This window comes from Amphiura filiformis, chromosome 6 (assembly GCF_039555335.1).
Source record: "Amphiura filiformis chromosome 6, Afil_fr2py, whole genome shotgun sequence".
NCBI classification, from domain to species: Eukaryota; Metazoa; Echinodermata; class Ophiuroidea; order Amphilepidida; family Amphiuridae; genus Amphiura; species Amphiura filiformis.
Window position 1 is genome coordinate 25,447,092 of NC_092633.1, and position 12,211 is coordinate 25,459,302.

The following is a 12,211-nucleotide window of genomic DNA, read 5'->3' on the forward strand; positions in this document are numbered from 1 at the left end:
AAATGGTCTCCTTTATTCTCAACTCAAAACCAAAACTGAACAAAAAGTTCCGAGAAAAGTGTTTCTCTATGGGAAAGCTGACATGGCTAGCTTGAAAATGGAAATGTCCAACTTCCAAGCCAGTTTAACTACCAATGATCCAACTTCTCGGCCTGTTCAAGAGAATTGGGATATGTTCAAAGACCAGATCAACCATGTCATGGAGTCGCACATCCCTTCAAAAACATCCAGAACTAGCTACAAGAAGCCTTGGATCACAAGAGAGGTTTTACGCATGAGCAAAAAGAAGCACCGCTTATACAACAAAGCTCGTACCACCAATAAGCAGAAGGATTGGGAATCGCCCCTGTACTGACTATCATCTTTCAGCAATCCCTCGATACTGGAGAGGTGCTATCAGATTGGAGATTGGCCAATATATCACCAATTTTTAAAAAGGGTGATAGAAGTGTACCATCAAACTATAGACCTGTATCAATAACTTCAATCTGCAGTAAGACCATTGAGCACATCATATTCAGTACCATCATGGAGCATTATGACAACCACAAGATACTCGTTGACGCCCAGCATGGGTTTAGACCTGGCCGCTCCTGTGAAACACAGCTTGTTTTAACATCTCAAGACCTTGTCAATTCATTGGATGATGGAGAGCAGGTGGACGCTGTTGTGTTGGATTTCTCCAAAGCCTTTGATCGAGTGCCTCATGAACGTTTACTTCAGAAACTACATCACTATGGAGTTAGAGACTCTCTTCTGCTTTGGATGGAAAACTTCCTCACAACCAGATCTCAGCGTGTGGTAGTAGACGGTGCAGCATCGGAGTGGGCTCCAGTAACATCAGGAGTACCACAAGGAACAGTCCTCGGACCGCTATTATTCCTCTCCTTTATCAATGACCTTCCATCTAACATAACATCCAAAATACGCTTGTTTGCGGATGATTGCCTCATCTACCGTACAATAGCCAGCTCTGATGACACAGTAGCTTTTCAACAGGACTTAAATACTCTCCATCATTGGTCAAACATCTGGAACATGAAGTTCAACACAGATAAATGTCACATTATGCAAATATCCTCCGTCAGCCATACAACAGATGCGAATTATCATCTTGGAGGATGTCCCTTAGTATGGTTTCCGAATATCCATATCTGGGCCTGACCTTAACCAACAACATGTCATGGCAAACTCATATAAACAATATTTCAGCCAAAGCCAATAGGATGCTGGGCCTCATCCGAAGAAACCTTTGTGGTTGCTCCAGGAACCTTCGCCAACAAGCATATCTCACTCTTGTCCGTCCGCATCTGGAATACTGTAGCCCAATTTGGAACCCACACACCAAGAAGAACATCACTAAGATTGAGAGCACACAGCGCCAAGCAGCCAGATTTGTACTCAACACCTACATGTACAGTCGGCAAGCCAGTGTTTCCAAATTGATCACTCAACTACAGTGGGACTCCCTCGAGAGACGTCGCCAAGCTGCAAGCCTTTGTTTGATGTATAAGATCCACAACAACTTGGTCGCCATCAACCCAACTGACTATGCCTCTCCTATGGCTCCTAGCAGCAGAAGATCATATCATCCTGACAAATACCAGATCATAACATCTCGCCTTCAGATTCACAAATTGTCGTTCTTTCCTCGCACCGTCATCTGGTGGAACGCTCTCCCCGGCCATATAATAGCCTCTCCATCCATCGAGGCATTTAGGGGAGCCGTTGCAGCCCACAATTAAGTGGATCCCAGTTTTTACTCGCACCTGTCCTTGTACATACGCACTGCAACTTCCGGCACCGCACACAAGCATTTTGTCACCTTGGCACGACATCCTGACAGAAGGACTATGCCGAGTACAGATGTAGATGTAGATAGATGTGGGTAGAATTAGACTACTAGTACAACTAGACGTTCGCCTTTCGTATCTCTTTCCTTGTTGGAAAGGTATAACGTTGAGGAGATAGGAACATGTCACGAAGATCCGGGACCTACTCTGCCATGTTTGGCTGAGTAACGGTACATGAACACGGTCTTTTGTGCCTATGTAAATTAGTCATTGTGTAAAGCTGTGTTTATACCCATGGGTTACTCATCATCAGACTGAATCATTGTCGCTAACTACGACGTTGACCGACAGAGGGATTCAATATGGGCCTACGTGTCGCTTTCGAAAAACAGCGAATCATGCGCATGCTCAGCAGGCAAATACGACGGCGATTTAGTGCACTGATCATGCGTGCGATTCAGGTTTCTGCAAAAGCGATTGAGTATAAATGCATCTTTAGAAATGACCGGCGATTGTGTGTAATTGTATTGGTTCGATCAAGCATTGAAATGCTGTCACTTTTTGTATTGGATCGTTCAAGCATCTCCAACAAATTTTTCAATGTAAGTGCCTCTGGCCCTAGTAGAAGTAAAAAACGGATACTATGGCCAGAGTTCTAGGGCTAAGTACAACTGGCCTGGTCTAAAGTATGGCCTGGGCAACTATTCCGAATTCGGCAGACCTGCTGAACGACGACCAGTGATCGTAATTTTACACATGATTTTACGTACTTGTATACTTAAATCTTGCGGGAAAAGTGTTCTGGCTGTTATGAGCAGCGATTTAGCAGTATATGCATCAGATTTGATGCATCCACGGGCCTTTTCAACCAGCCATTTCGACTCAGAAACCTCAGTTTCCATCGGTTCGTCAACTTCCATGGGCGCTGACATCTTGTTTTAACCTCATTTTTAGAACGCGATGTTGCGATTACATGGTAAAGCACTGTATACCATTAGCCCCCTGGGTAAATTGTCAATGATGCATTTCTCGACCCTCCGAGTTAGTCTAATTCGCGACGTTGTAAACTAGTGAAATAGTGAGAAAAATAGAAACTTCACGAAATCGCAGACAATTATTAAGGGATATGGAATGAGCGTTTTGAGCGTTTCGACAGTATTTTTTGTGGGACATGAGAGCACATCAGACATATCGAATTGCATTCTGAATACGAAGGATGTCTTTCTGATATTAAATTATTTTCATTTTTGAAAATCACGATACAATACAAATTTTATGACAAATTATTAAAATATGATACGGTATTTTTCACATTTTTGATATATAACAGTCCTTGAAGTAAATTTTATAAATCTAATGATATATTCTTAAAGTGTAGGCTATGTAGCTGGGAGGAAAAGCCGACGATCAATTGAAAATTTTGACCTTTCATATCAAGATATGGATTTTTGTCCCAAAAAGACCTAATTTTTTTTGGTGTTGAAGTTAGGAAAAAAATCCATATCTTCAATACGAAAGGTCAAAATTTTCAATTGATCGTCGGCTTTTTCATCCCACTTCAGTACATACATTTTAAGTATAAATCATCAGATTTATAAAGTTTACTTCTAGTACGGTTATGAATATCAAAAATATCAATTTTTAATCATTTGCCATAAAATGTGTATTAGGCTACATAGCGAATTTCAAAAAATCCAAATTATTTGATAAAGGACAATCTTCGTATTCAGAATGCAATTCGATATGTCTGATGTGCTCTAATGCCCCACAATAAATACTGTCCAAACGTTCATACCCCACCCCTTAATATATTTCATATTTTCATAGGCTTAATTGTTGTGAATTCAGTGGCGTAGCGTGGGTCATCACATTGGGGGGCACCGACCATGATTGGGGGTGCACCGGTCTGGGGGCACAAGCCAAATTTCGGCAATTTTCCTATGGGATTTAAAAAAATTTCATGGGGGGCAGATGCCCTGAGCCCCTATGACCTACGCCCCGGGGCTACGCCACTGGTTCAGTGTGATCGTGCATATATGACCTCTACCATTTAAACTTATTAGTATTAGGGACCGTTCACAAACACTTGTTAGGGAGGCCTGATGCAAAAAAATTTCATCGTGAAAATTTTTCGGGCCCCCTTTCGAAATCTCAAAAATTTAAGGGTCCCCTTTTTGACATGAAAATTATGGGTCAACCCCATAGAAAAGCATATAAACTCAATTTTCCCAAGAACTTGAATTTGTTGTCATTTTTTTTCAGGCCCCCCCCCCCCTTAAGAGGGTCAAAAATTTTCAGGCCCTCCCCCCCCTTTTTGCATCAGGCCCCCCAACAAGTGTTTGCGAACGGTCCCTTATAGGCTATGATCACTTTCCCCATGAGGAGACCGGGACAAAGCGGACCAAGGGGCAAAACGAAACACCTCCATTGACTTAATATATGCTGCCCTCAATCTCCAATCTCATGTAGGCCTATTTTACAAAAAGTCGGCGTCAATAAAATCGCCCCCCCCCACCCCTTTCGGCAACAAAAACATTATGACCCCCCCCATCGATACACCTTACTCCATAAACAGGCTAAAATTGTAGAAATCAATATTTTTGAATAAAAATAAACACACTATCTATGGTCATCTTGTGACTACTACATTTTGATCATCAAAAGTTTTATTATTATAACCCCCCTAGTATATTTGGGACCCCCTTTCCGATGAAAATGATAGCCCACGTAAGGGTTCTGGAATGAGCGTTTTGAGCGTTTCGACAGTATTTTTTGTGGGACATGAGAGCACCTCAGACATATCGTATTGCATTCTGAATACGAAGAATGTCTTTCTGATATCATATAATTTTCATTTTTTGAAATTCACGATATAATACAAATTTTATGACAAATTATTAAAATTTGATATTTTTCACATTTTTGATATATAACAGTCTTCGAAGTAAATCTTATAAATCTAATGATATATTCTTAAAGTGTATGTAGCTGGGAGGAAAAGCCGACGATCAATTGAAAATTTTGACCTTTCATATTGAAGATATGGATTTTTTCCCAAAAGACCTAATTTGTTTTTGGTGTTTTAGGAAAAAAATCCATATCTTCAATACGAAAGGTCAAAATTTTAATTGATCGTCGGCTTTTCATTCCACCTATATTCACTGTAAGTACATATCATCAGATTAATAAAGTTTACTGTTAAATATCAAAAATATCCATTTTTAATCATTTGCCATAAATGTGTAAATACATTGCGAATTGCAAAAAATCAAAATTATTTGATACCAGATGGACATTCTTCGTGTTCATAATGTAATTCGATATATCTGATGTGCTCTAATATCCCACAATAAATACTGTCCAAACGTTCATACCCCATTCCTTAATTAGATTGTTTGGTTATTTTCAATTTCCCCCTCCCCTTGTCGATTTCCCCTCTGTAACCTACTTGGCCACCCATTCTTTTCTCATTTGGCTCTCTCCATATACTTTGTTTGCTGTTAGGGACCGTTCACAAACACTTGTTAGGGGGGCCTGATGCAAAAAGGGGCCCCTGAAAACTTTTGACCCTCCTAAGGGGTGGGGGGGGGGGCTGAAACAAATAACCACAAATTTTCCTGGAAAAATTAAGTTTATATGCTTTCCTATGGCCCTGAAATTAATGAGGTCTGTAAAGGGGGCGGGGGCCGAACAATTTTCGCGATGAAATTTTTTTGCATCATGCCCCCCCCTTACAAGTGTTTTTGAACGGTCCCTTATGGTTTTTCACACCTGTCCTAACCCACTCAAGCCTCCACTGTTATTTAGATTTCTTTTATTAACTGCTGCTTGATCAATGTTCGAGTCAATGCAGCTTTTTATTCCGTGCCTTTTATGATTTAATAGAGCTGGTCTCCACTACAGGGTGTCCCAGAATGATTTATACCGTGTTTGAACAAAATATCAAAAATATAATAGTCAACAGTGTATCTAATTTTAATGAGTGCAAAACAATGACATATGTCTCCTACATATGCTGTGACTTTCATGGAAATAGCTTGATTCGTTTTGGCGTCACGTTGCTATTACTGAAAAAGGATGAAAACTGCATGTGTTAATTTACACCGCAAAGGCTTCATACCACATGGATCCTTTATCACCATCGTCCAGCCGGAATATATTGGAGAAATCCTGCATTATTTTATTGGAAATACACCAAATTTGGCACAGATATAGAGCTCAAAACGCTAAATAATTCTTGATACGGGATTAAGTGAAACTTTCAATATGACTTCAGATATTTAGGTTGAGAAACACACTTTTTATGTGATTTTTACCACAATTTTTACCCAAAAATATCATTATTCCAGAGGTTATAATTTCCTCAAGGATCCTCCGCCGTAAATGTTAATCTTTCCGTTATGTAGCTGTGGGTTTGCCAATATACTGTGGACATAAATACATGTTGTGACACTAAGGACGAACCTTCTCTGTACGATCCATCTCTGTCGGCATTTCAAATGATGAAACTCACACAACTCAATAATTGTCTTCAAAAATACCGCCAAAGAAAGAATAGTTTAAGGTCACTCAAGGGTAACAACTAACAAATCCTTTATTCCATATAAAAATTGCTTTGTAATATCATAAATAATCTATAGATATCGACTCTTTAGTAGAAGTAAGAACAGGAAATAACTTTCAAATAACTTCGTGCTGAACGGTTAGTAATTTTAGGTTTTCAAAATAGTTAGTTTTGTCAAAACTTGAAATTCACCATTTTTACGCAATATCCTGTAACTTCTATTATAAACGTCCAATGTCTAAAATCTAAAATTCCTAAGAAAGCTAAATATATGTTAATTTTATAATTGAAAACAATACTACCAATAGTAATGCCTTTTATACCTAAAAAAATACAACTTTCCCGATATAAATCATTCTAAGACACCCTGTATAATATTGAGATAGGCCTACTTTATTTGCTGTTATGGTTTTTCACACCTGTCCTAAACCACTCAAGCCTCCACTGTTATTTAGATTTCTTTTATTTTCTGCTGCTTGATCAATGTTTGCATCAATGCAGCTTCTATTCCTTGCCTTTTATGATTAGAGCTGGTCTCCACTATATTAAGAGCAGGTCTCTGGTATAGGACGTTGTGTCCCATGCTCTCTGCCGAGTAGGTCTCCTCCATTCAGTTCTGTCTGCTGCTTGTGTCTTTGCTTCTTGTGGTGTCATTCCCAGGTCCCTCTGAATTTGGTTAGAGTGTTAGTTATTTGGTTAGTTTTATTCCTTGAAATAGAAACGTTGTGTCTTTTCGAAACGTCGGGGTTTTTAAACTTTGTTTATACAGTTTGAGTTATTCCCCGATTGGATCTTATATCATATTTTCCCTGTGTTTAATTCTATCCATATTGCTAGTGTGACATTGTTGTATCCTTTTGGATCCATCTCCGATGTGGTTCCCTGCTGGTCATTTCGAACAGATCCCCTTTTTTTATATAGATTAGAGAGCAGTTTAGCAACATGGTGGAAATATATGACTTCCATTTGCATTATTTTAGTTGTGACAAACCTATGAAACCGTAGCCTTGGTAACGGAACCACAAGCTAGCTTGGACCGAGACTGTAACTGAGACTAGTGTAGCGTAGCCTGTGGTCCGTTTTGGAGACAGCCTGTGTTACTACCTACGATTGTGTAAAAGCGCCCCCTATAATAATGACTCGGGAGGGAAAAAAATATCACAAATCATTCGGACTTTGATTTCCTTAATAATGATTTGTGATTGCTAGGGGACGTTTTACAGCCAAGAACCCTAAACCTGGCCACCTAATCACTCATCCAATGTGAGGAAAGGCTTACACTTTAGCACCACATTTAAAGTTCTAATCACAACTTGTATATATATTCACCAAAAAGTACGAATTTATAATCCGTGGTGTCAACACGAAAAGTATTTTTTTAAACTCAAAGTAGGGTAGTATCACCTTAAAGTGACTAAAAATAAGATGAAAATGTTTTCGCCCTCTATTCGTGTCGAACGAGCTCGACAACAGAGGGGGTACTTCTAGGAGTGTATGATTTCACTTAAAACTAAATGGAGAACAGCACGTTCTGATTGCTGATTGGTCACACCCACTTTACTCCCCCTTTGTGCTTGTTTTATACTCCAGTATATAGCGACGAGCGATAAACACTTACTAATGAGGTTGAGTGTTTCTTTGTCCAACAGAAAGTACGATCAATCTCATTGGATCAAACTATATATAAAGTTCTTAGGATTGGTGTATCATGCAATAAGCTATCGAATTCCTATAAAATATCACAGATCATTGACGCAAATCTACTATAAGTAAACAAAAATATGGTCTATAAAGATAACAGTGAATAGAATAATAATCATATTCGACTTTTGCTCTGCTCGGGATACTATATCTGAAATTACAGATTCACATAAACTTCAATGTTGACATTTTCTTGATGTATCCAGACTAGTTGTATTCCGAAGACCCACCAGTTTGCCAAGTTAAATGGGGGGGGGGGGTAATTTTCGTCAGATTGCCAAATAATCACATGTTTATCGCAGAGTCATCTCGGGCTGGGTTCTAATGCCCGGGTGTGATTGATTTATATTATAAAATACTTGTCATTCGACCATCTTTACCCGGGGGAAATCCAACACCTAGCAACGATTGTTGTCAAGAGAAAGGTAGGGGGGAGGGGGAGAACCAAAGTTTGATTACTCATGGCATGCAACATTGGTTATTTTAGTGATTTTGAAGAGTCATTATAAGAGGTTCAACTGGGATTCATTCTAGTTGACGAAGTTGTCCGTAATATGTTGTGTCAACTTGGAGGGAATTGTAAAATGTCTGTACTCGTGAATATTTCGCATTATAGAGGATATGCAATACAACGACACTCATGACACTCAGTCATCATCATGTTAGAATAAAATTATGTCCCTCGGAATGTCCCATGATAATACAATAAAAACAGTATAGTATGAATGGTTCTGAAATCGATCATTGCCCTTCACACCCACTAGGATCCACAACATGCTCATCTATCAGGGGAACAGTTTTTAAACCCCAATAAATTTGTACATTCATTGAATGACCTTTGAAGATTTGGGTACAAAAACTCATACTCTGCAAACTTGAGGTCAAATTTTGTATATGATTATGTAATTGAGGTTATTGGACTATGCCATTGGGATGAGGCTTTTGTGGGCCATAGTGACCAGGCATGGGCATCAAATTAAATTGAATTACAGACGGTCCCTGATTGCATGGTGTGAATCCTGTGGTGCGAATCCGCATACCGCAACACTTTTGTAGTCGGTTTTGCTTGGTTACACAGCAGACCAGACTCGATAATACTAAACTTGCTTTCAAACAGAAGCAAGCTCACTCCCCAGTATTGTTATGAATAGTATTGATCTGATCTGAATGAAGTGTGTATCATCGATATTACAAGAGAATCATTCACATTATCAAACTATTTGGCCAGATTTTATCAATAAACACATCAAAAAAAGAAAGTCCTCACTACTTTCAGTTAATTTAAAGCAATAAAACTGATATGACAGTGTGGATCATTTTGTTCGCTGCGGTATACCAAACTTGGAATTTCGATTGATCGAGAACTAAAGGTATTTGGTATTTGTTTAGTTCTCCTCCTGAATACACACAAAAAACCGGCAGTGGGGGTATTTGACCCGATCGACAGCCTCATCCTCCATCCAGTTTGGTATCTGAAGAAAGCTCATATTTTCCTCATTACCCGATATATTTTTTGTTTAAATAGTGTGAACGATGTGAAGCTGACGATCAATTGAAAATGTTGACCTTTCATATTGAAGATATACACCCCCCCCCCCCAAAAAAGACCTATTTTCAGTGGGGATCCATATCTTCAATACGAAAGGTCAACATTTTCAATTGATCATCGGCTTTTCATCCCATTTACATACACTTTAGTGCATATCATTAGATTTATAAAGTTTACTTCGAGGACTGTTAAATAACTAAAAAATATCAATTTTTCATCATTTGCCATAAAATGTGTATTATATTGCGAATTAAAAAAAAATCAAAATTATTTGATATCAGAAGGACATTCGTCGTATTCAGAATGCAATAATCGATATGTCTGATGTGCTCTCATATCCAACAAAAATTGCTGTCCAAACGTTGCTACGAGAGCCCTTAAGTTGATTCTGCCCTCAGTTATGGCCCCTCAAAGCCTGAGACTAGTAACTCAGCTCAAAGCATATACTATTCAAACGAATCTTTCCAAATGAAACCCTTTTTTTTTTTTTTTTGATAAAAAATAAATTTGTGTTTGAAATACTGGAATGCCTGATTAGTGGCTCTAAATGTAGCAACTGAGATTTTCGCTACATCGATTATTCATCGAATGTATAGGAAGGTATGCGTTCTCATTAGATTCTATATGTGGTGACCGGGTTTAGGGGCCTACTTGTCCTGACCTGAAGTGGACCAGTACAGCGCCTAGTAGTAAATGAGTCAATCAATATCACTTCAACTGGGGATTTTTTTGTACTTATGCACGCATGCCTTTTGGAGGCAGATTTGAACCAGCCCTGATTTGAACTAATGACATTTCGTGAATTCGCCCTATAGGCCGACATGCACAATTTGATGACGAACTTCAGTGGCGGGGTTAGACCCCTTAGAGTGCAACAAAAACACTTGAAAGTGATTAGTATTCAGCATTAAGTAACTGTTTTCAACTGTTGCGATTTGGTCATTCGCAGCTTTCTGCGAATGGTAGTGAGTTTTGGCATTTCATTGATCATATAGCGAATATGTATAGAAGGATTCAAATATCACAGATATACTTTTGTAGGTCAATATTATATTGAGTTAGACAATGAAAATCGACCTTTTTGGCTGCCTCGACCAATAGTACCTAGTCAACCCTAGCTTAAAAGGGCATTTCGTGATCCACAGCCTCACCCCCCCACACACACACACACTTTTCTCAAAATTCATTTTATACCACTGGAGACCAAATCTCTGGCTACATAATATATGTACAAAAAAATTCTTGCAAATTCATTCGTTTAGCAAAAAATATCGTCAAATTTGAATTACACTCACGAAATCACAACATTGGCATATGGAGCAGTGTAACATAATCACGCATAAACTCGCAAACGCAAACTCGGAATCAACTGAAATTTTGGGAATAATCTTTTTTTTTTTGTAGATATCTGCTGAAAAAATGTCATAAAAGGAGGATGGATGCTAGGATCACGAAATTTAATATGAAAATTTGAAGAAAAAAATGAACTGATCCCAGAAAGTGAGGAGGGAGCTGTGATTCTTATCTCAGGGAGGGAGGTCAAGAACCGAAAATGTATTTACAAATTACAGACATTTTCACTGATTTTTATTCCGACACCGGGGCAAAAAAAAAGGAGAAAAAAAGCCCATTTTGCAAAAGTCTAAAAAAGTCCAAACTATCACAATTTGTGAGCGTAGAGAGCAAAAAAATCAAATTTTTTACGCCTTTTTGGCCAAAAAAGGTCCAAATTCTGGGAAGAAAGTCCACTTTTCTCAAAATCGCCCTCCCCTTGGAAAAAAGGTCCATTTTTTCAAAAACCGCACCCCCCCCAAAAAAAAACTCTGCGTACGTACGGGCCTGGTAATGTGTATGGGTCGTTTTAAAGACACCATTGAAAATCTACAGTGGTAGGGTATTCCAAAAGAAATCCACGAACTGTCACGGTAGATTGCATGTAATCATGCTTTTGTTGAATGCATTTGAGAAGTCCGCCACATTTACGGTATGATACTTCATATATGCACAACCTCTATAATATTTATTGTCGCTTCATAACATTAAATCTCAGATCGTCCCTGAAAATCGATTTCAGTTTATAGCACCTTATGAAAAGGTTCCGTATAAAATCCAGTATAAAATGCGACCTTGCGTTAGGATCTCAAACATCACCACCTGACAGGGCACAGTTCCTTAACCCCAATAGATTTCTACATTCATAGAACATGTAGAATGACCTTTTATGTGTTGGGTACAAAAGCTCATCCCCAAGACCATTATTAACTTCTGAGCTGTGGATTGTTGAATGTAGGTTATAGGGTCTCAAACATCACCACCTGACAGGGCACAGTTCCTTAACCCCAATAGATTTCTACATTTATAGAATGACCTTTTATGTGTTGGGTACAAAAGCTCATCCCCCAAGACTCAGCTGCGGATTGTTGAATGTAGGTTATTGAACTCAAGTTGCTATTAATTAGTACATAGAGCTACGTGGTGATATTTGTGTTCAAAATCATCAAAAATCATCAGAAAAAGTGTAGTTTGACCTATCTCCGATGTATAGTTCTTGAGTTATAAGCATAAAGGTCAAATATCAAATTTTGGTCTTAATAATTATTATTA

General features: G+C 38.6%; 1 protein-coding gene across 1 annotated transcript in view; it reads right to left on the reverse strand.

Moving 5' to 3' along the window:
- The window catches only part of LOC140155183 (integrator complex subunit 10-like), a 40,049-nt gene extending 37,194 nt beyond the window's left edge, over nucleotides 1–2,855 (reverse strand). Inside the window, exon 1 of the mRNA XM_072177917.1 lies at nucleotides 2,564–2,855. Within this exon, the coding sequence (XP_072034018.1) occupies nucleotides 2,564–2,725 (162 nt within the window). The 5' untranslated portion in view covers nucleotides 2,726–2,855. The remainder of the gene's footprint in view (nucleotides 1–2,563) is intronic.
- Nucleotides 2,856–12,211: the final 9,356 nt, after the last annotated feature.